The 24,616-nt window shown below is 33.7% G+C and overlaps 4 protein-coding genes across 10 annotated transcripts in view; 2 read left to right on the plus strand and 2 right to left on the minus strand.

Annotated features, from left to right (window-relative positions):
• The window catches only part of LOC126919324 (prickle planar cell polarity protein 3-like), a 120,997-nt gene extending 119,681 nt beyond the window's left edge, over window positions 1–1,316 (minus strand). The window contains exon 1 of the mRNA XM_050728363.1: window positions 293–1,316. The gene's annotated coding sequence lies outside the window, so the exon portion shown is untranslated. The remainder of the gene's footprint in view (window positions 1–292) is intronic.
• A 1,891-nt stretch (window positions 1,317–3,207) lies between these two features.
• LOC126919398 (tafazzin) lies at window positions 3,208–9,416 on the plus strand. 2 transcript variants are annotated; one of them, XM_050728606.1, is made up of 6 exons: window positions 3,208–3,486; window positions 4,823–4,894; window positions 6,506–6,634; window positions 7,638–7,881; window positions 8,021–8,275; window positions 8,372–9,416. In XM_050728606.1, exons 1-6 carry the CDS (start codon window positions 3,372–3,374, stop codon window positions 8,409–8,411), a joined length of 855 nt encoding a protein of 284 aa, XP_050584563.1. In that variant the 5' UTR covers window positions 3,208–3,371; the 3' UTR covers window positions 8,412–9,416. The 2 variants fall into 2 exon arrangements, with proteins under 2 accessions (XP_050584563.1, XP_050584573.1); XM_050728616.1 differs by lacking the exon at window positions 4,823–4,894 and having other exon boundaries at window positions 3,209–3,486.
• On the minus strand, window positions 8,683–14,398 carry LOC126919355 (PX domain-containing protein kinase-like protein). 6 transcript variants are annotated; one of them, XM_050728460.1, is made up of 9 exons: window positions 13,993–14,397; window positions 13,161–13,349; window positions 12,992–13,088; window positions 12,398–12,822; window positions 12,141–12,317; window positions 11,649–12,059; window positions 11,414–11,570; window positions 11,293–11,337; window positions 10,859–11,013 (listed from the first exon to the last, which is right to left on the minus strand). In XM_050728460.1, the coding sequence occupies exons 1-8, from the start codon at window positions 14,092–14,094 to the stop codon at window positions 11,321–11,323; spliced, it is 1,575 nt and encodes a 524-aa protein (XP_050584417.1). In that variant the 5' UTR covers window positions 14,095–14,397; the 3' UTR covers window positions 10,859–11,013; window positions 11,293–11,320. The 6 variants fall into 6 exon arrangements, with proteins under 6 accessions (XP_050584399.1, XP_050584396.1, XP_050584438.1 ...); XM_050728449.1 differs by having other exon boundaries at window positions 10,859–11,022; XM_050728442.1 differs by lacking the exon at window positions 11,293–11,337 and having other exon boundaries at window positions 8,683–11,013; window positions 13,993–14,398.
• An 889-nt stretch (window positions 14,399–15,287) lies between these two features.
• On the plus strand, window positions 15,288–23,877 carry LOC126919406 (RING finger and CHY zinc finger domain-containing protein 1). Its single transcript, XM_050728630.1, has 5 exons — window positions 15,288–16,123; window positions 20,483–20,800; window positions 21,234–21,512; window positions 21,621–21,711; window positions 21,802–23,877. Exons 1-5 carry the CDS (start codon window positions 15,998–16,000, stop codon window positions 21,822–21,824), a joined length of 837 nt encoding a protein of 278 aa, XP_050584587.1. The 5' UTR covers window positions 15,288–15,997; the 3' UTR covers window positions 21,825–23,877.
• Window positions 23,878–24,616: the final 739 nt, after the last annotated feature.

Below are 24,616 nucleotides of genomic sequence, written 5' to 3' on the forward strand. Positions count from 1 at the left end.
CACGGTCATCTTATTCATAGGTATGGAAATACAGAAGTAGCAAAACTCGTATGCAAGGGAGTACAGATGCAAGAAGACGACCTCGCCTCACTCGGCTGAACTGGAGTTCTTCCGCGATGAAAGACACATACACACAGAGTCACCGGTGCCCAGTCTGTATATTGGCTTGTGCACGGCGAGATCTTCGATCAAGAGCATGCGCACGTTCGTGCGCGAACGAACAGGCAACGCGACCGTATAACGTGCAACCACCGAGAATACGGAACGTATACACATATCTATATACACATACCTGTTGCTTTCTCTCTGCTGCAGCCAATATGCTGAAACTACGATGCTCGGGATAACTCGAACTACTCGATTCTGATGGGAATTCGCAGTCGTAATACGAATTCACTGTTCCTCCTATAGATGTAATTCGTACGCCGGTTTCGTTGCTCGTTTTCGAACAAAGAACGATCTTTTCTGCGTAACACCTAGCGGCACACATGCGCGAACACGCGAACGCTAACCGATCTGTCTTCAAGAGCGTCACTCGCGAATCACCGGATACAAGGAGGATTCCTGACTTGCCGCATCGCCGGACTTCTCGCGTCGCGTAGTATCCCGCTTGTACGTTCTCGTCGTCGTTGAACTGGCACCACTTCACAGTTGCACCTGCACTTGCACTTGCACCGCACTGCGCGAGTAATAGCGCAATGTCGTGGCACAGTCGAATCGTGAGGCCCCGGCAGATCACGGGGTACCGTCGCGCCTTCCTATATCGTGTCGAGAGGACCGACGAAGGTGGCATCCTCGCGGCATCACCGTACACTGCACTCGAGTCAAGCCGAACGCTCGGCTCGCTCTCTTCCCTCTCGCTCTGTTCCACTCTTTCTACCTCTATCTTTCACTCTGTACCTTCCGCCGATACTCTCAGCCTTTTCTTTCGATATCGTTTTATTTTGTTTTTTGTCCCTCCCCCTTCTTTCTCAACTCTACTAGTATCACATCACTATCGAGTCTCTCGTGTTTCACAGAGGGTGGACATCACTTCGCGGACGTATTTGGTAACCGTTTCGCGGTTCAACGATCGAGAAGCCTGCGCATTGTAGCGCTTGCACCACCGCCAGAACTGTCATCTCAAGGTTACAAAGGTAAATAGAGATAAATAAAAACGCTTCGGTCCTGATTTATCTTTGGTGTTGATCGCATTTTTACATCAACCAAATAATTCATATACATAGCTTTGTACTATTCCACCCCGTTAAACTTACATACAATGTCGTTTTCTTTGAGGCCGAGTGAATAAGAAGGAAAATATATACGTCACGAAGAGGACACTTTGCGGTCAATTCTCGAATGGTACACGACTCGCCTCAGTATGGTGCTTCAAGATATCCTCTCCACAGTTGTAAACTGGCAAAGGTACCTCGTATGTACGATGGCACGGCAACACGCAGTTGAGAGACTCGAATCGTACTGGCTGTTGAGATGAGGCCCTTTTCCCCCACTCGTGAGCCCCCTTCGACTGGTTGCTTCTCCGCTCGCGTTAGACCCCCACTTCCCACATGCCACCGGACATTCTCCTCTCATCCCTCTCCGCGGTCTACGACTTTGCTTCGCATCATTGTATCTTTTCCCTTCTTTTTCACCTCTTTCGATGCTCCCGTGTGCTACGTCCTTTCTTCCTCCGCGCATGAACTTAACCCGAAGCTCCTAATGTATGTACTCGATCGTCGTGTGTACGCCTCCTCCTCCGCCACCTTGCCCCCTTCATAACCGTCCAGCACGTTTCTTTCCTCGCAGCAGCTTCTGATAGGTGTTCAACTGACATTGCAAGTGCAGCGTCACCGCCAGAGGCACAACTTCGTAGACAGCTGTGTCTTATTGTACATCCGTTCGTCCAGTGAATGGTTATCTAAGATCTCACCAGGCATTTTACTATTACGCCGCGTACGAGCGTGCCATGATTATTATAATGTATCCTTCGCAATTTTCAAGTCGCGCTAACGAGACCGCGTTACCACCGTTTAAGATAATGCAACTATAAATTTATTTACCACTATCGAAGGAGTGAGAGACGATAACTGATCTTTTGTTATCATCTCCATGAAAATTTTCGATTAGTTGAGGTTAGTTGAGAGATGAAACGAAGCTCTCCATGGTCTATTATTTCCTGTAAGTATCAAATGAATTTGTATTATAATTTGATTATTTGACAATCTTGTTTTCCCAAACATAACACAAATCTAATTCAAACATACTCCAAACCTACAATACTTCAAATATATTACAAAATTTTTATTTTAATTCTTAAAAGTACAATATACACAATTAAAAATATCTTTAGCGACAGTTATATGTATAAGTGAAATTATTTATCATTGACCTTAACCATTTCGTAAATATATTTTTCCATTTTTATACCTTTTATGATTTTTAATATTGCCTCAATATTTGTTTATATTTATCATATTAAAATATATACATTATAATGATTTATAACGTATTTTAAGTTTGTATTTTAAATGTTACCTAAAGTAGGGAATAAAAGTAAGAGAATAAGTAGTGGATACAGATGTCAATGAAGTTAATTGAACTAGTAGTAGTGTTGTAAATTTAATTTGTATTTATTATACATATACCCTTATAATACATACATTATTTAGCAAACAATAAAAATTAATATTTTCAGGTTTGTGTTAACAAGCCGTATTTAATAAAATTTAATTGATACCTATCTCCACTACCTGTCCACTTATTTTTGTCCTCGGTTGTACGTTTGCATTCAAGCTATGTACAGACAATACGAGGCAGATCCGCAAGGTTATCTCGGAGTGAGCCGACAACAATTGTCGTCTTTTTGGTGAAATCAAAGGTGCCTCGTAGCTTCTGCTATGTACATATAGATAGTGTAGAGCAATCTCGTGGATCTACCTCGCATTGCCTGTAAATAGTTTAAAATAGAAAAGTATCTTGAATGGAAATAAAAATAGCTGTGCACGCAACTGTAAGCGTATTTTCTGTGGTATTATCGCTAAAAGAAATAACTCAATATCCTGTAAGAACAACTAAAAGAATATTTAATTACAACCGACTCAGTAACGGGATACATTTACACGTTGTTACCCGAGGTGAGAACAAGTGTTTGAGGCGCGTTTAATTTTAAATTAAATGCTGAAATAATCGGCAACATTCGGGCATGTACGGCCACGTTCGGCCAACCACGTGATGGTCATCAAGAAATATGGCGTGAAGTTGGCACGAAGATGGTTGTCGTGAGTTACGAAAGAGTAGACGATTTCTCGCGGGGAAGGCGCTTCCCAGTCGTCCGGAGAAGTGCCACATTCCTAATTTTTCTTTCAATCTAGCAACTAAGAAATAGTGCAATGGTATACGATATTAAATGGATCATACCGAAACTTCGAAATACGGGTAGCCTCTGGAACATCGCGAGTAGTATAACCTTTGTAGCAGTAGGAATTTTTTCTAAAATCATAATAGGTGAGTGACTATGCAAGCCGGTTTGTTAATTACAAGTTAGTACTATCTATTTCTGTATATCGATATATTAATTCGTTAGTAGCTGTCTTAATTTACATTTATATATCGATATAATTCTCAATGTATTACAAATTTGACCATTTTATTATATCAACTCGTAATGTAAGTTGATGATTGAGTTGTATGATCTACAGTTTATTCCTATAATTCATATAAAAATATAAAAAATATTTAGACAAGTATATTTATTGATAAAAGGTTAAAAGCGTTTATAAAAAAATGCCCGAGATGTTTCAGCGTGATATTAAGAAATGTTATTGATTTATATAATAAGTCATGAATAATTAGATTCATTTTATTTAATCATTATGATAATCGTAGAATCAGTAAGAGAACTTTATCAAACATATGTTGCGCGTATAATCTATTTTTGCAATTATAGTAAAAGTTTTAAAAAACTATTTTTAATTTTCAATTGTTGAATAACAAATTTTATGTATAGTTTTTATACGTGACATATACTACAGTTAAAGCTTCTTTATAGAATACACTAATACAATTTATTAATTTAAAAGATTGATACATACAATTGTCATTTTATCAAATAATCGTTATCGGTCCATTTCGAACATAACGTATCGTTAAATTTCGTAACGCGATATTACAACAACCGTGATGTAAATGTAAGAGAGTTTCACACTTGTTTGCCTTCCACGCATACTTACAATTGAAATAAATTTTGCATTAATGATTGTAATTAAATGTAACGTTTAATTTAAAACTGTCTTCTTTATTTTTTAATTTGGAGCACATATTATAAATATAAATATGTATATAAGAAGACTAATATTCATACATATACATGAATATATTTGCAAGAAGATCATGCAAAAAAAACAGTATAAGACAATACAGATACAAAATCTTGCGTGCAACAGGTATTTTTAATTATCTTATACACACTTCATTGTTATAGAATTGGGCACGCATGTTTAATTTTCATGAAGTCGCCAAAACTTTACATTTAACTATTATTATTACTATTATACAGAAATGATAACCATCGTTTAATCTTACAAAATCTTTCTTTTTTCTATTGTTGTTTAATATGCCACTAACATTAGTTCTAAATAAACAGTACATTAATACTAAATTAATAACTCACATACATGTGATTACGCATGCATTTAATCAAAGATCGTATTCATTTAACTGCAATTGGATTTTAAGAACTACTTGGATTTTGGATTGTTGTATGTAGTTCCGGAAATGACGAAGTTGTATATAACACGCCACTTTTATTTGTTTTGCGAAGATTTGGCGTTTCTAATTTCAGGGAGGGTCACATACGCGTTACCGCCCGACAAAGGGCACAGGAAATCAGTCATTGGCTCTCGCTGGCCTTTCAGTGAGTACCACTGATTTACAACGAACTCGGCTTGATGTTGACTTAGCTACGTTACAATAAACTTCGGAAATTAAGCGCGTTACTCAATTGGTTGGATGCGTAGCACACCATACATGACCATCCTCCCACCTCTCTCTCTGTATCTCTCCCTCTCTCTCTCTCTCTCTCTCTGTTTAATCCTCCCCTTTCTTTTCCACTCCTTTGTTTTTATTCGTTTTACCAATTTATCCGCGTGTGATAGTCATAATTTTACATAGTAATTTTATGTAGTCAGAGCTTCTCTTTCGTTCATTATGACGTCCGTAATGCTAAAATTTATGTGCTTCTCAAATGCTAAGTGATTCTTGTTAGGTAGTTGAAATGATTGCTTTTAAATGCTAAATGTGTATGGAATATCACTAGTATATAGAATTTAAACATAATAGTGCATGATTAATTTTTGAACATGGAGCTTTGTACAGAGGCCATCTATCGGTGTGTTCAAGAACTATTACTATAATGTAAGATTCATTAACTCACAAAAACACCTAGAACATAAATTAGACTATATATATTTTCCATCTTCATTTTTCATAATACATATGCAAATTTTTCACTTTCACGCTGTTATCGAAATATATAATCAGAGATCGATTTAGTACATGATTATAACCTTGAATGACCTTGTGTGGAGGTAATTGAACTTCTTTGAAAAGTGACGGTTACCGTACAAAAGAAAAGATATAAAATATTTGGAAAATATTAAAGTGCCGTTGAGATAATCTCTTTCATTTTTTGCTGTGAACAATTTTTTATCATTTATTTTTAAATTTTCAAGGCAATCGTATCAATTACTTCACAGGGATCACCTCATCCAATTTCATTGTGTAATCAGTTTGCAAGGATCGCAGTAGCGACATGGTTCTAAGGTTTCGATGAAAAGAATAATTATTTACGTGTCAGCGAAGCATGAGTAAGGGGAAGGCTTTACTTAAAAGTTTTAGCACTAGCAATGATTCGCCAGCGAAAGATCACTGGTTCATTGAGTATACGCTTAAATAAAACCAATTCTATGCAAAATCCAGATGAAGTGTGTCTCACGACTCCTATGTATATGTATGTAGTTGAAGATCAGGGGGGAGGGGGAAACGAGGAATATCACAAAATGGCTTTATTGAGAAAATTAAGTTTTAATATTTTAGTCCACTAAAAAAGGAACAACATTCAACGAATTTACCTGCGTTACTCACAAAATGAATCTTAAATCTTACTTAGACCTCGTAAAAAATAAAGATTAATAAGATATTAATTATTTTTGTCCGTGTTTAGTTCCAATGCAGAGTGGCTACTCCCTGTTTTTAAGCAGTACACCAAATTTTTAACATTATCTTATGAGCATATTTAAGTACAATCATTATGATTAGACAGTTCTTGTTTCTCAGTCTCAGTTACCAAACAAAATGTGCTATAAAATGCGAAATCACGAAAAATGGACAGTCCTCGTCTTTTCCCCTTACTCATCAGTTATATACGGGAAACATACAAATCCTAGGCTAAATACACCACAATACAAATAATCCATACAAATGAATTTATCAAAGAGTTTTTTCTTTTTCGTTATTGCTGTTTAAGAATGGCTGAACAGAACGACGGTATACAACAAATACATCATCAATCGTGCATTATACAAAAGGCCGAAAGATGTCCCGCTCATTACGGTGTCGAATCATCACAGTTGTTTCGATGACCCAGGCATATGGGGTAAGTCTCTCGAATATAATTCAACAATTGCATCCCTTCGCATCGCACCGACCATTATCTGTGTTAAACATACAACAATATTTTATCGATATTATTTCTTATCTCCATGTTTGTGTTTTGTTAGCAAACATTTTACTGCCAATATCGATTGACAAATCGTTATCGAGACAACCAAACAATATGAATGACATGTATTTTGACATGTATTGAATGGCATGTATTTTTCCTTTTATTATCTATTCAAAGTATACTCTACTGATGAAACAGTAAATAAAATGAAACGGATGATTTACTCTTTTACTTTTTCATTTTTCATGTGAATTAAATGACAGTTACTTTTTTACAACAAAAGTATTTCTTTTCTGCATGTGAAAAACAATATAGCGGAATATGCATGTGCAAGTTTTTTTCTAATAACCTTGAACAACCACTTCGATTTTACATAAATAATAGCATTCAAGCATTATGCACAGCTTGTAAGTTCTAAACCGTTTTATTTGTTCATATTATTAATAAAATAGATTTCCAGTTTGACTGAATAATAACAATACGCTATATCTATGAAAAATTTCATATTTATATTTTATTTCTTTCTAAAGTGCAGATGTTCATGTATCTGTAGAAAATTTAAGTGTAAAGTACACAGAATACAAATACTACAGTAAATCATAGAAAATGTCAAAATATAGTATTGATTATGATATTGGTTGGATGAGATGAGTCTTCGCTTAAGTTTTATTTTTTTTGTGGTATTCAGAAGAATATAAATTTGCATAAACATCTGCATTCTATCTATGTCCATTATGTCAACAACCACCTCTGTTGTTTTGTTAAACACCAATTATTTAGATCCACATACATACCACATATGCATGTATAACCTCAAACATTACGCGCATTCCCCTCTTCCTGAAACATATATAATCTTTTCTTCCTCAGAATGACCATCGATAAGCGATCGAATGAAAAAATTTAAGACAGAAAAATCTCTGAACTCATTTAGCGACCCTGGGCCTGAAGAGTCTGATGAATCGACGTAAGATGAGGTGGTCGATCGCGGCCCACGACATTTGTTTCACAAAGACCTGGCATTCGTACTTCTTTATGTTGGGCAAATGCATTCCTGTGATCAGAGGTGGCGGCGTGTATCAAGAAGCTATAGATTTCTGCATCGAAAAATTGGCAGCCGGTGATTGGGTTCATGTCTTTCCCGAGGGAAAAGTAAACATGTTTAAAGACAACATGAGGTTTGCGATTATCTTTTTCTACTCTTTATTCCATATTTTATTTTATTCTTCATCATCGTCTTCTTTTTTCTTACTTAATTATCACAGAATGACAAAAATATGATTTTACAAAATTTAATGTTCCACTGCCGTGTTATAGATTAAAGTGGGGCGTTGGAAGGTTAATATTGGAATCGCCAGTTACGCCACTGGTGATACCAATCTATCACCTTGGTATGGACGAAGTTCTTCCAAATGAACCGCCATACAGATTGAAAATTCGCAAAAAGGTCACCTTGAATTACGGTGAGCCAATAGATTTTACCGAGTTACTAGAACAATTGCGTGCATCGAAAGCAAGTGAAGTGGAAGCGAGGAAAGCGATTACGGATCGTATTCAGGAAGAACTAATAAAGTAAAGTGTCATTTTTTAAATCATAGTAATATTTTATATTTATGGTGGTAATAATAATCTTTATATCTTTAATAACTAATCTTCTTTCTTTTCCAGACTAAAAACAATTACAGAAGAGCTTCATAAAAGGTCATGATGTTTAAACGGGGGACATCCTTGTTGTCACCCCGATTAGCTTTAATTTACCAAAAAAAAAAATAATACTTTAATTTTAACGTGACAATAGGTGATACCCGTGCTCGATTTTTAACTAAGGATGTTCACCCGTGGGCGACATATTAATAACATATATGCAATCATGTAACATAATGCATGTATTGGGGCAGTAGTGATTTATTTTCTGTTCTTCTTTCTTTTTTTCTATTTTTGTGACAAAGAAAAAAGTGGAAAAAGAGAACATTATGCCATTTATACCTTTCGACAGATTTTAATTTAAATACGAGTCGTGTTGACTTAAGAATGCCATATACGTATCGCGGTTACATCATCGCATGCATAACAATGTATATATGTACGTACGTACACGGTAGGAAGCAATTGTCGTAATATATTACGTAAAAACTCGCAGCCGCTGTTTATAGAAAAAACTTTAACATAATCGCAAATTACGAAAGCTCGTGAAACATAACATTGAAACTGTGTCACTGTACTACATGTTATCGGTTTTACCTTCATACATCGACTTTTTTAATATCACTGAGCCTCATAACTTACGATACGATAACACATAAGCGTGACGCAATCTTTGTACGGTTCACCGAACTTATTTTGCATATATCAGGAAACTTTTGTATGATTCCACATAATTTGAATACAATTATATTGATAAAATAGAAAAAGAAAAATGATTTTGGCGAAACAACAGAGGTTAAAATGGATTTGATTGAAACCCAACTTTTGTTGAATTTGTTGAACTTTAAAACGCTTAACTCTTGAATACAAACAAAATGAAATTGCAATCCTTACGATCTATCATATATTTAGATAACTATATGTACACACGTATATTTTTGATATTGTAAGAATTTACAGTATTTATATTAAAGACACTTCGAATGATAAAAATACTGCGGAGATATGCATATTTTGTATTTATTAAATTTTCACTGTAAGTAGTAAAATATCTTCAAGAGGAAAACTATTTTCTGCGATCTGTTATATTAAATGCAAGTATTATTCAAAATGTAATGTGATAATTTTTTACGCCACTGTTTCGTTTTAATAAATTATTTTTCGCACTAGACTATATTGTTTAAGAAGAATTATGCAGAATATCGTGACAACTATTACACGATAGTTATTAAGTAAATATTCCTCGCAAACAAATGATAATTCGATTTACTAATATATTTATTAGTACGTCTGAAGATCTCCAAATTATATAACTTACATTATCTTCTTTAATAAATATAGTATCTGTTTCAATTTGTTTTCTATAGTTATCGATAAAACGAATATTTATATTACTCTATGAAGAATAGTATTTATAATTCAACATATACATTTAAGATAATTCAACAAATTACATTTAAGATCGATATTACATATGAAAAATTGTGACTACCTATATTACATCGCTTCGTTATGATATTCACAGATAGATCTTGTACATATATACTTATTTTTCCGCGACATATAGAAATATATATTACGCCGACATTCACCATTACGACATTACTATTTGTTCAATGGAAAGATCGGGTCTTGGCACATTTTCTCTCTCCGTAGAAACAAACGTGATTTCGATTCTACGAGCGACACAAATAAAGCAACACACAATACTCACTTTTACAAGAAGAATGGTACCTGTACATTAATTGTGCTACACATATCATAAACTTGAAATAGACAGAACGGTATATAACACTAACGAGATAAAGTTTATGTGGTACATGTAGATACTATCACTCTCATCTTATCAATTATCATTTTAATTTCCTTAGAGTCGAACAAGTAAGATATTAGATGTGATTCGATCGCGAGACTTAGATAGAAGCAAATGAACTTCATTTCTAGTTAAAATATAGATTATTTTATAAATAATATTAATAAGCTTTTCTTTAATAGTTTTAAATATGATTAAAGGGAAGATTAATTTCCATTTATAGATACAAATATAACATATAAAGAAACATTCTTTTTTAAAGAATATCTGTTATTTTAAACAATCTTGTACAATTTCGAATCCATTTTTGGACGGTGTTTAAAGAATAAAAAGTAATAACAAATAATATTTAAATATTGCTCAATTCTAACAATAATTCAGCTGCTAAAATACATGAATAGAATTATTTTATACATGATTATTTGTAAATATACGATTTACAACTATCTATTCCTATGAAATATACATATTAAGATTCTACAGAATTGAAATATATATATGTACGTATACAGATCTCATAAGTATCGCGATCGAAATAAAATTATAAATATCTTCGCAATTTGATGAAAAAAATAGCATCCTTTTGGTATAGATTACTGTCATACAATTTCTTCTTTATTTCTGAATCAGTACGATCACTCAGCACTATCTTCTTTCAATTATCTAACTCTATCATCTCAATGATATTCATTGGCAACTTTACGAAGACTAGTTTTATTGAAATTACAAATACTTCCTAGCAGAGCAGCTCGTTCATTGGTCAACTTTGAAACATTACTTGTATCAACAGGTGGTGGCATCGGAGGTGGTGGTACAGTACTCTTAGCAGGAACTCCATCACTTTGCGGCACATCTATAGAACCTTTAGTTAAATAAATTGTAACTTTATATAAAGGTTACAACATCACTTGGATACATATCATTACACTACATTTCATTTTTATCAATTATACCATTAGCATTCAAATATATGTACTACACCCAATACCAGTTATCAGAATCAAATGCAATTAACGATACATAAATTCAAAAAAGAAGTACATACATTTCATTCAAGATGTATTCAAGCGATAATTAAAAGAAAAAATGCATGAATGTGAGCAATTAGTGTTTGTATGATCGTATGACCTACGTGAGAGAAATAAGCGTAGTATGCGCCATCAACTTTTGTGCCCAGCTAACGTAAAAATGAGGAAGATCGATTAATGTTAATTGTTAATGAATGTTATTGACAAAAATGATCTGTAACTTACGCAGCGATGGGGGTGTTAAAGTTCCAACGCTGGTCGCTGTAGAAGTACTTGTAGGACTATCCGAGCGCTCTGGACTCTTGCCGTTTACATGTTTCATCCCATTCGCACTTAACTGATTTGCAGAACGTTGTTCTTGGGCCAGTTTTTGTTCTTTTTTCTAGAAAAACAAATACATGAATTTTTTTACTTTGGAGGAACAGTTTAATGTGATATTTAGATATATTAAAATATTTACTAGTTTTTGTTTTCGCTTTTTCATCTCTTCTTCCGAGCTCATCATTTCCTGCACTTTGACAAGCCTCTTTTGATGTCTTGCTACTTTCTGCTCGTCTTTTAATCTTTGTTCTGCTTTGTTCACTGCTTGCTGCAGAGCCTCCTTCAAATGACTACTTAATTTGAAGTGTGGTCGTTCCATGGAGCCAACAGCTAATACAGCATGTCTTGCTGACTCGAAGAACGGATGTTCTAATAAATGTGATACCGTTGGTAAATCTTGTTTTAGAGCTTCTGGTGCGAGTATCACTTCCAGCAGACTTTTTAAGGTTGCTTCACAATAAGGTAACTCAGAACACGTTGCTTCTAACAGTGGTCGTCCAAATGCCATTTCATATAATACATGTCCAAACGAATAAACATCTACTTGAGTCTATTAAAAGAAAAGATACGTAAATATTTATTATATTAATATATTTATATGACATTTTTCGAAATGTAGGATATAATATACCGTAGCGTGAAGTTTACGCCTTTGCACAACATAAGGCCGATAAAATGCTGGTAAGCCTAACAGACCATTTTCTAGATCCAGCAATTTCGCACATCTTTGAGTCAAAAGAATATTTCCTGTATGTAAATGTCCGTATGGTAGGCCCTTTTCATGAAGAAATCCTAAAGCTTCCAAAATCTAGAACAGAAAAAATAAAATATATTTAGGTATAAAACTTATTCTTCCATGATCTTAATATAAAGTATTCATTTTCTAACCTGGTAACCATACATAGCAATTTCAGGCACTGTTAACGATTTGGTTTGTTTTGGGTTTCCGTATTTCTTTATAAACGGTTGTTTGGGTTTAGTTACACACAAAATGTCACGTAATGTACCCATTGGATAAAAATTTCTTATCATTAACGCTCCATTTTCCGTTACATGTTGATAAACTATTGGTTCTATATAATTATGCTTCAATGTCCCTAAACTTTTGAAAACTCCTTGCATATCTTTATCTTGCAGGTGTTTGTCTGGACCAAATTCTACCCATGCAAGCAGTAACTCTTGCTTGGGATTTTGACGATTTTTTACAGTATAATAATGCTTCCTCAACCGCCATCCCATATCAGGAATGGCCTTACAAACTTCGAAATTTGCATCACTGCGTAAAGCTAGTGACACCTGTTGCAGAGCTATTTCTGAATTTGGAAATTACTTATGAAATACACTATACACAATAAATTCATAATTTATAATACTATTGGACTTATTTTAATACTTAAATAAAATTTCCCCTATATCTGTTTTTTATTTGTATATGTGTACAAGTTATTTTTAACGATATTTATTATTATAATTAAATCATACCATGTAATGGTGCTGTGTAATTATCTGGATCTAAGAATTTTTTCATGGGAAGTGACGATGCCAATATAGGATTCATTAGTATATTGTTTAGGTAATTCTAAAAACAGATAAAAAAAATAATAATAAGAAGATATTTAATAAGAATAATTCTTTTTATAACAAGACTAACCTGTAGGGCTACTTGACGTTGAGCTATGAAGTCTGGTTCCATATTACCAATAATTTTCTTTGGAGGAAGTGCCAGGTCAATGCCTGATATTGATAAAGTTGCATTGAGTTGTACGAAGTCATTGTAGCGTCTACTAATTCTCCAAGATTTCTCTGGAAGTGGACCTCTTTGTGTTCTAATCACATATTCCTAAATAAATATAACACTATAATGTAAGTGTACAACTAATTTTGCAAGCCATTGTATATATGCGACCAATAAACAATAATTGAAGATGACAACAAGTTTGTACATTTAAGATTATAAGTCTCTTAAAATAAGTACACAACCATGGGTCTAATTAATATTATGATAATCGATAATTTAAAAATATTTAGAAGAATGTGAAAAACTTACATTTAATCCTAAGATCAAATAAGAAGACAACTTTATTTACTTAAGATTGATCAATAGTATTTTAAATTCTAAAATTGCTTTTTATATATATGCCAAAAAAATAATTTATCATAATATTTCAGATATGCTTTTTATATGTAATGTACTCTAACATCTATATACATTATCGTACATCACAAAATATATCATTCTCCTCAACACATTATAAATAAAAAATATTTGTTTTACCACATTAATTTAATTTATAGAAAAATAAATACATGAAAAGAAATATTTGATTTTCAAAGCAAAAGAACCATCGAGAATGCCTACGTAACAAACAATAATGACCGTCGTTAATTTAGCGACACAAGATTGGAGTGAACAGGCCGATGTGTATAAACTTCACCTTTTATCGAGTAAATGTCAAAATATACGCATTAAGCGTGCGCCGTACCGTGTGTCCGTCGATTGTTCTTGCATTTTCAATGACGCTCGTCAACTTCTCTGTATCATCTAGTAGCACTTTATTTGTATATCGCTTCTCAAATAAAGCCATTGATCATTAGTCCGACAGAATGCAGAGCCCGTGCGGGGCAAACTGCGTGTGTCTATCGTATAGTTTCCGTGAGTCGCCATACATGACGCGATTCTGATTCATTTCCACATTGGCGAACGTATTTTCACAGTTATTGTAAATGGGTCATTGCTACCGAGAAAGACACCAGTAATTAATATTCCATCGACGATCGATCGCAGATCAAATTTAACTAGCTCCCTTCTTTTTCAGTGTTTAACACTCATAATCTTTCACCATTTTATTATGTACGTTTTCACAGTGATACCACGCGATCAGACGACCACTATAATGGGATCAAAGTTTCTATATCCTTCGCTTATTCTAATTAAATTGCACAGAAAAGTTGTTAAGTTTATTTGAAAATAAACATATATTATATTATGTTTAATTGATTACTAATGGCTATAAAATGTTACATTCCTTATAATAATGATAATTTATTGTATGTTACATATTATATGATATCATGCAATAAAAAGAGAATATCCGATTGGTTCATTCAGAGTGCAATTTGTTCGCATAATAAACAATGATCGAACAAAATTATTTTTTATAATAGCATTGCAAAAAAGATAATAAAGCCGCATAAAGAACAAATGATTACACTTTTTTAATAATATAAATTGCATGAATGCGCAACTAAAGAAATGAAACTTAAATAGAAATTTGTTTCATCTACTAAATAATATAATAACTTTAGTTCGCATATTTTTATGTACTATAGTACTATATGCATTCTATAGATTTTTGCATTCCTAACACGTTGACTGCTACGATAGTACTCTGTGATCCATTTTAGATATCAATATCAATATCAATTGCACTTCTTAAGAAAGAATAACAAATTATTTGTATACCACTGTATGTATTGTAATATTTACATACCAATTCTTTAAGTCCAAGTACATTTAATAGCACTTTCACATGATTATAAAAATGTAGTACTATGAAAGTGAAATTTAGGATTTGATAAAACTTCATTAAAAAAAAATATGATATGATATATCATAATATTATATGAATAATATGATAAAAAAAATTATACGGACAAATATTTTTTTTAACCACTGTATATAAAGTTCGCGTGGCAGTCAACGGTTAAAATTTTCTCAAAATGCATAAACAAACACAGTCTAGTTTAATGGGATAAACTCGAAGTGTATTTAAATCTTCGCGGGCCGGATCTGTACGTATGAGTGCGACGTAGTACCTCGCGGAGTCGTCACAACTTCCGGGCATAGTTTTGCATCCTTTTTTCCGAACGTCGTCTGCCGTTGTAATCATTACACCGTGGTGATAGTACAACGAAGTGAAGTAGTGTCAGAAGTGGCGAGTGTCGAGCCGTTTTTCTCCGAAGGTGCCGAGAAATTATGGCCGTTTCTTCATACGTCGTTCCGTAACAGGTAAACGAACGTTCTCGCGTAGTATAATTCAAACGTGGAACGAAAATCTCACGATCTTTGGAACAAGATTGTGGAAAAATCTCCTTTTTCGAAACTTTGTTCCGCGACGCAGAGAATTGTGTTCGGTATATTGACGATGGCACGGATGAGTTGTCTTCTGTCGATCGGACACACGAGGCTCGATACGTTTCCCGTCGCCTCTGGTTGACAGTTCTATTCCTGCTGTTAACACGGGATAAACAGCCCCTGCGTTTTGCTTTATTTCGCCGCGTGATCCGAACGTTCGACGTCGGTGTTTCCTCTTTTTTTCCTTCGTCGTTTTTGAATCGCCGCCAGCGTGTTAATTAAACAAACAAACTGTGGCCGAGGCGAGTGTTAATCGGACACGCCGCAAGAAAATCTGGAAAGGACGTGTGAGTCGATGAGAAGAAGGAGACGGCGGAGGAGAAAGAGGTAGGAACTTAGGATCATCGTGAGATATGGAGAATAACGACGAAGCGCGCGCCGTGGCCGAACATGCGTCGACGTCGAAGGAGAAACCCTTGGAGGCAACTGCTGGCGATGATTACGGCTGCGAACACTACAAGCGAAAGGCCAAATTTGTGGTGAGTCTTTGGTCAATTGTTTCCCTGTCAGGTTCATTCCATGTATATTTTGTCATGTTTGCTAGAACAGTAACATGGTTAATAAAAATCTGTCTTTTAACAAATGTGAAATAGAAAGTTTCGAGTAAATGATCATTAATTACTTGACGAATCTAACTTATGTAAACTCATATTTTACTGAATGTAATTAAAGTGAAATTTAAATGTAGATTCACCCTCTGAATGTTATAATATACAGTGACTACAAGTACTCGTGTTTTCCAACGTCTCTTTCATCAAATTCTAATTTTCATAATATTAAATTTTCATAATATTAAATCTTTGTAGTAATATGAAAGTACTACTATAACAAAGTTTAATATATTTGGACGTAATTAATTGACATGTAAATGCTATAATAAATACAATTATTGCCCACAAATACTTTTTAATAGCTACTATATACAGTTTAGGTAATTTTCCTAGAAACTTATAAAACAACGAAAGAATTTTCTTTTCTTTTACAATTAGTGTAATATTTCTTATCTTTCAAGAGTCTTCAATAAAGTATTATTAAAGTGTATTACTTATTATTAAGACAGAGATTAAGATCTATGTATGTACTTTGAATTGCGACATTGTGTTTGTTAAATAGTAATTATGACACTCCCATTCTAGCAAATACTTCACTTCCAAAGCTAATTTTCCTGATATCTCAAAATTGGCGACAGTTTACCGTGCTACTCTTCTAACAGAACCTACTATACATATGTATAAGTACATATGCGAGGCGCTCTGTTTTCAGTTTCGATCACGCAGATGTTCAGTGATCAGTTTGCGCGATTCAGCTGCGAGGCAACATGTTCTTCTCGGGTACCGTTTTTAATCCTTCCGGCGTGTCTCTACGCCTTTGTCTCGTGTCAAGCATTTTTCGAATTTTGTATACGATGACTTTATTTACTTCACTCTCGATTTTATTCCTCCTCGCGAATATATTATCTACAAGTTCATACATATTTATTGAAATTTACAATTTGATTCTCGACGACTTTAAATAACAATGTAAGAAGCGCTAATAGAGTTTTCTTTTTATGTATATCATTAATTGATCTATTCAAGTGATCGTAAATAACATACATCACCCGTTGACAGTTAATTACATATATTAATTCGCGTAACAGCGCTCCTACAGTATATATTTTGAGTTATTCAAAGAAAAAGGCGGAATTGAGATTTTTTCAAAACAAATTTGTTGTATTTTTTATATGGTGAATAGTATAAAGTCGGATCTTCACTGAAGCTGCAACGAGCAGCTTTTTGTTACTGTCCTATATTTCTTGAAAAAGTCGCCAGTATGGATAAAATGTTTTTATAAGTTGCTATTTGTTAAAATGTTTTGGAATATGCAGGAACAAGGGGCGACAAAAAGCTCCTCCTTGTTGCTTTAGTGGAAATCAGGCTTAAGTTACTTACAGTGACGGACAAAAGAAAGTTTATAAAATAAGAAATATAAGACACCATAATTTTACAAAATGGATTCATACTTAATAAAAGCAACGGATAAATATAATATATCATAGAATAGGTGATTGTTATCAATGTGTTCAAATGTTCAGTGCAAAAGCATTTTTTATCCGTCACTGTATCTGTAATGATTAATTCGTTACTTGGTCTTTTATACATTATCGCATCGGATTGTAAATACATTGTCGCATCGCATGCTCGAAATCATTCGAACGATAAATTAAACTGTCTGATTGTTTTAAGAATTCTGCATGGTAAATAAACAGTTGACAATTTATCGATTTATAACCGGTTTTTTCAACGAATCTTCACTCGACTAATAAACCGAACTAGTCTAGAAGCGCTTCCAGCGCCACCTAACACGATAAATAAAATTCGAAAAGCATCCATAAAGCGGTCTATTTAAATTTTCCATCAAAACACACACTGAAAAAAAAGAAGAAATGCAAAAAATTTGAAAATCAGAAAGATTCGGTATACCTTTGTGACTACCCTTGAACTTGCTCGGGTAATCGATAGTATAAACTTGTTTCTAAAATAAACGACACGGGTAGCGGTCTTACAATTAACGACTGACACCGAAATCGCTCGTACACGAGCTTTTTCTATTCGCCGTATGTAAACACGAACGTGCGTCCCATATGTGCGTGTGTGTACGCAGCAAACAAATCGATGAAGTTCAGCCATGTGTTGTATAACGAGACGCCCTCTTTCAAAGTACTGCTTACCAATTGCCGCGATAAGCCAAATGTCGTGTGCTACTGCTACGAACGACCAGTGCTTTTGCGTCGTCTTGAAGAAAAAGAAACTGTAATTATAAATTTTTTCTTTTTCGAAATTTCTACAATTTGAATTTTTATTTCATCTTTTTATCCTCTTGCGAAATACGCACTGAGCTCTCGATTTCGTTTTCTGTTTACGTTCACCTTATTTACCTGAACGCATAAAGATAAGGCACTGAAATTTTTGTTGCTCAAATATTGTCCAAGAGAGTAGCACCGTGAATAATCCAGATAGGCCTTCTACCGAGAAAACGCTGTGTACATTGCACTTGGAGAGGTGTACGGTATTTTAGTCAGCAATTTTTTTTTTTTTTAATATTTCTTTTGTAATTAATAATAAAGGTAATAGTAAAAATTCAATTAAATTTGAAGACTAGTTTATTTATTAAAATATTATACCGAGGATAGGATCTTCATTATTTATATTTTATGGTCCTATTGTAAGATATTTTCGAACTAGTAGCAGTGGACAAAATTCTACTAACAAACTATTTATCGATAAAAATGAATACATTTTGCAGTTTCTTTTTTTATGGAAAATAAGAATTCAGTAGTGAAATATATAATTTTTGCAGAGGCATATTGAAATATCTATAGCACGTGTTTCAATAGCACATGGAGGATTTAAACGACTACCATGTGCGCCATCTAATAGAAACTGAATAGTCACAATCGAAGTCGATTCTATATTACATACAACACTTGCGGCGATCGTTATAATGATAAACTTAATCCTACTATAATCATCAAATCTTCATGTCCCAATCTCATTCTTATTTCTACAGATAAAAAGAACTTAATATTTTAAGAAAAACACAATCATCAAATTTAAATAAGAAATTATATATTTGACAATTTATTTTCCTTCTTACCTTTCCTTTAAACAGAAGAAAATTTTTAATAATAAATAAACAAGACCGAAATTCGAAGAATAAATTTAATAAATAAATAATAAATAAATAAATAATAAATTCGAAGAATATACCAAGACTAAAAGTTAGGTTAATTCGAGGCTTAACGAAACTTTGTTATATGGAAAAGTTCGACAAATGAATCATTTCGGTCTTTCTGATAATAAAAGGATTGTCGACAATTTTAAATGTTCTTCTAACTGATTCATATAATTGATTCTTTCGATGTCGCTGAACGTAGACACCACGTGCAGAATGAGTTCTATACTGGTACATATTACATATGTTACCATATCCTCCGCACGCTGATCTGTTTCACCGTATGCTGTATGCTGTCGAACGGATTTGCCGAACGCTTATAAGCGCCTGGCTGCATCGAAAGGGTTAGGGATCAAGGACGGATTCATATGGGGGCTAATTGGATTATTATCTAAGGCCTTCGTTTTCTGAAGTGCTCAAGGATTGTCGAAGCCACATTTTTATAATATTTTAACGAAAAATTTGAATTTAATCCTGCTGTTCTTCTCACCTCGCGTTTCTACCTCTTTAGATATCTTTTTTTTTATAGAATACTTTATACATGCAAAGCATGGAATATATAAAAGACAGTAACAATGTATTAAAATCTAAAACAAAGTATTTAGTAATTATCTATATTTCAATAATATACAAATTGTCCCAGCACAGGATGATTCTACGTGAAAAAACAAGACGAAAATATTGAATAAAATTTGTTCATATAACGCTTCGTTTTCGAGAAAATCAAATTTGAAAATTTGTCAAGTACATTTGTCAAGTCAAGTACGAAAGTAAGTCAAAAATGTAACAAAAATTTCGTCTAAGGCCCTCATTTTTAAGAAAAAGGAATTTGAATATATTTGATATACGCGCATGATAAATTTTCAAATTTATTTTTCTCGAAAACAGCATTTTGTAGAAAAATTTTATTCTACATTTTCGACTTGTTTCTTTCGCGCAGAATTACCCTGTTGACGATTGTACCATAATTGCTGAGACACCCTATGTATTGAAACATAACATCCATTTGGAAGAAAGACAGAGTAAAAATATACATGATCAAAATATATCCTTATGTCTTAAAAAGATACGTTATATTTAAAGCTGATAGTTTACTATATTTTCTATCTTTTTTTTCTTTCTAGACACCATGTTGTAACAAAGTATACATATGTCGATTTTGTCACGACAAGGAGGAGACCCACGTGGTAAACAGAAAAGAAGTCACGGAACTTATATGTGTTCTATGTGACACTCGTCAGCCTGTACAAGCCACTTGCAAAAATTGTCACTGTCGCTTCGGCAAATATACGTGTCTTGAGTGCAATTTGTTCGATGACGAAGACAAGAATCAGTATCACTGTGACGGTTGCGGGATATGTAGGGTCGGCGGACGGGATCGATTTTTCCACTGTGCCAAGTGCAACATGTGTTTACCGGTTCAGTTACAGAACGGGCACACGGTATGTAATGCACCATTAAATTTTGGTTAAATTTTAACGAGAATGTTCCGTTACTTATGTAGTGTATAGTTGCTTGCCTAACCTAAAAAATATTGCTCATGCATTTAGTATATGTAATACATTGAATACGCTTGATTAACATTTAATGGAATGATAAATTGAAAGAAGTTTCAGCTTTGAGTATGAAGATATAAATAACGCTAAAGAAGAGGAAGCAAATTTAATAGCCAATTTATATATAAACTTTTATATTTACTCTGTCAGAGTGTGCTTAAGTAAGCTTACTCTAATAGAATTATATTGTTAAGAATTTTTTTATTTAACTTTCATTATTCAATTGCAATTTTAATCGAGTGTAGCTTGTTTATATAACATAATTATATTATTAGATATAGTTGATTCTGTAAGATAATTGCTTGTTTATTATTTTCAGTGTGTAGAAAATGTTTCTCATGCAAATTGTCCAGTCTGCTTGGAAGATATTCACACAAGTCGTATACCTTGTCACATTCCAAATTGTGGTCATTTGCTTCATCGTACATGTTTTGAGGAGTTGTTACACTCAGGACATTATGCTTGTCCAACTTGCCAAGTGTCTCTTCTAGATATGACTGATCTATGGAAATTTTTGGATATGGAAGTATCGTCAACACCAATGCCAGAAGAGTACAAGGATTACAAGGTTGATATTCTGTGCAAAGACTGTCACGAGGTAAAAATAGAATCTTATCTTAGACATTTGAACTATACTGTGCTTTACTTAATCAAGAAACAATGATAAATTGGATGGGATCAATGAACGAATTGTTTAATCTTCCAGGAATCAACAGTAAAATTCCATATTGTAGGTTTGAAATGTTTGAATTGTGGAAGTTATAACACTTGCAGAGTCAAAGGATCCCCTTCCCCAGGTAAATATTATTTAATAAATTTTATTTTTGTTCTTTCTCTAATAATTTCTATTTTTGCGAATAAATCTCTATGTGTTTCAAACTTTTTAGCAGATCCAGATACATTGGACTAAATAATATCAATGACGTTGGCGATGAAGAGAATTTACAACGCTAGAACTTTTAGTATTAAAACGAGAAAAAGATGCGAAACGTTCCCGAGAAAGTGTCGCTTTTAAGCGTTTCTAACGGAAAGACATTAGGAAATGGCCTCTTTGGCATTATACCTCTACTTGTTTTTAGTGAATTTATACATCTTTGTTGATTGTTTTCAGACTTTTTATAGACGTTATTTTATTAGGAGGCTGAATGTATGATATGTATAATGATCAATGCTTATATCTATAATCATGGAAGACCGAAAATTATGGAATAATCGCAGTTTGAATCGTAAATTCGTTTTTCGAAAAGATACAATTTTTTCGTAACCATAGCGATCCTAAATGAAACAGTATGACACATTCTCGGCAGTTTTTATTTTGTTACTAATTGGTGGCGCGGTATGCACAGTGTCACCCATTTCTTAAAATTCTTCTCGCGCTGTTTTCAAATAGATCTTTATAAACATTTCATGATGTGTGACTTTCTTTCGATGCAATCTTTTCGTAAATGCTAAAATCAATCAACATATACCGGTAGTACTAGTCAAGGAAAGAAAAAATCCCCCTCTCTTTTAGCTATTGTTATAATCGACAGCTAAGAGTTCCTCTATATTATCTATTACACATAGTTCCCTGATGTTATATTACGCAGCTATATGTAGAGATAGAAATCGATGAGATTATTATTAATAAGACACATTTTATTCCTTAATGAATTATCGTACGCGCAATTTTCGAAAAGATCGCCATCTAGTCAAAGATTACTTGAGTCACTTCTTGATACGATCGTCCTACATGTAAAATAAAAAAGAATGCGCGGGGGAATCTCAGATAGTTGGGTGACGTAAGCTAATACCTGACACGATAATTCTTTGAAACTTTACGAAATAATATTCGTATCGTAAGCCTTTCGAAACTGTGAGATTCGATCTGTGTAATTTCAGGCTTCGACATTCATCTATCGAATTTTATCGGGCATTACCATCATGTTATTGTGAACTAAAAACTGGATATATACTTCGTAATGTTGTACGTATGCTTAGGCATCTTTTAGTGCACGCGTTTGCAACTGCGCATTTTTTTGGTAACGGAAACATTTTGATTTTAATTTAATTCGATACACTATATTACAGATTTGTTAACTTTATGAATAATTGACATTTAGCATAATTTATACGTAATAGTGGAAGTAGATATTATGTATTTATCGTAGTAAAGAAGATTAACGCTTTTGATTAATTTTCTTCCAAGAAAACGTGTATAAAATTGACTATAAATTTTAAACAGGACTAACACGTTTAACTGGTTCTGTACAATTAGTTGATGATTCACATTGCTTGCTAGAACAATATTTACGTACAAAGGCAATCGACGGTATTAATTTTTATTCATTCCAACTGCTATCGAGAAAAATATATCCAATAAATAAACTGGAGACAGTATTTTCCTTTGAAATTAAATAATTAGTTAAATATTTAACCCTTTGCGAACGGGTCTGCTCGACAAGCGAGCATCGCGGTGGACGAGAGGTATTGGCGCGCGCAGTTGAGAAAATATACACGTTGGACGTTTGCGTTATTCATTGTCGAGGCTTGTATTATTTTCATCAATATTTAGTTCATCATCATTGTCACCATTATTAGAAACGTCTGAGCCGATTTCTTGTTGAACGGAGTTCGTTTTTACTGCCTGAAGCACTATCGTCGTCTTCTATCTTGTCAGGTTCAAAATAATGCTCGTCATCACTATCGAACATGTTCTTTATGGATATTTTAGGCATCGTGTATAAGGTATTATAAAAAATATATAATGCATAAAAAGCTTGCTGATTCGTCTGGTAATGCCAATGAAAGACTGAAATTCGTTTTGACTCGACCATCATCCTACATCGCGAGTTTACGTTAAACGAAAGATAAAATTTCTAAAGATCTATAATTTTCTTTCATCAAAAACATAATACTGTTTAGTTTACTACACCCATATGTAAATACGCATTAGATTATCGCCCAGAAAAGTAGACGTACGCCAGCCACTTCAAAATGAGTATCCGGAACTGTGAATAGATTTGGGCAGCTATTTGCCAACACTCGTCCGCAAAGGGTTAATAAGAAGCATACTTTAATCATTTTTAATGATTTTTTTAATTAATGAATTTTTTAATTAAGTAAGCATACTTTATTCATTTTTAGTGTTAAAAAGATCATAAAATCAGATCATAAAGAATGTACAATTGATAATTATAAAGAAAGGAGGTAACTTCGTATTTAATATTGTACTGTAGTTTACTAATTTGTCTTCGAGGTTCTATAGAGAACCGTAAATTCTGTATGGCGTTAGAACGTGTAGAGAAAACGCGTGTATCGAAGGAGCCTTAGAGTTACGTTCGACGCTCACTGCATCACTAATGGACATTATGGTCATATCGTCTCTAGTTTGAATGTACTGTTGGATAATCTTGTACCGTTTGCGTTTAGATACTCTGTAATTCTACTCCCAATATGAGATAAAGCGCGTGTCTTTGTGCGGAAAAGTCTGAGAAGACACCTTTAGGGTAACATACCATGTTTGAAGCTCAAATGAAAAGAAAATTGAGTTGGTTAGGCACACTCGATATAACTCACCATTATTGTCAGACTTTTGTCGAACTTTTTTTGATTATTTGTCGACGTGTGCGGGCTGATCATTGTCTAAGCACTTATTTCTTCTTTTGTCCATTCCATGGCATTCCAAGTTTTCATAAGAGTAGCACACCGATGTACGCCGAA

This window comes from Bombus affinis, chromosome 1 (assembly GCF_024516045.1).
Source record: "Bombus affinis isolate iyBomAffi1 chromosome 1, iyBomAffi1.2, whole genome shotgun sequence".
NCBI classification, from domain to species: Eukaryota; Metazoa; Arthropoda; class Insecta; order Hymenoptera; family Apidae; genus Bombus; species Bombus affinis.

Coding starts and splice junctions, on each gene's coding strand:
- LOC126919398 (XM_050728606.1), top strand. CDS start 3,372: ATGGTATACGATATTAAATGGATCATACCGAAACTTCGAAATACGGGT. Junction 6,635..7,637: donor CGATGACCCAGGCATATGGG/GTAAGTCTCTCG, acceptor GAACTCATTTAG/CGACCCTGGGCCTGAAGAGT. Junction 8,276..8,371: donor ATTCAGGAAGAACTAATAAA/GTAAAGTGTCAT, acceptor TTTCTTTTCCAG/ACTAAAAACAATTACAGAAG.
- LOC126919355 (XM_050728439.1), bottom strand. CDS start 14,094: ATGGCTTTATTTGAGAAGCGATATACAAATAAAGTGCTACTAGATGAT. Junction 13,350..13,992: donor GAACAATCGACGGACACACG/GTACGGCGCACG, acceptor ATATTTATTTAG/GAATATGTGATTAGAACACA. Junction 11,571..11,648: donor AAAAGCGAAAACAAAAACTA/GTAAATATTTTA, acceptor TTGTTTTTCTAG/AAAAAAGAACAAAAACTGGC.
- LOC126919406 (XM_050728630.1), top strand. CDS start 15,998: ATGGAGAATAACGACGAAGCGCGCGCCGTGGCCGAACATGCGTCGACG. Junction 20,801..21,233: donor AGTTACAGAACGGGCACACG/GTATGTAATGCA, acceptor TATTATTTTCAG/TGTGTAGAAAATGTTTCTCA. Junction 21,513..21,620: donor TGTGCAAAGACTGTCACGAG/GTAAAAATAGAA, acceptor TTAATCTTCCAG/GAATCAACAGTAAAATTCCA.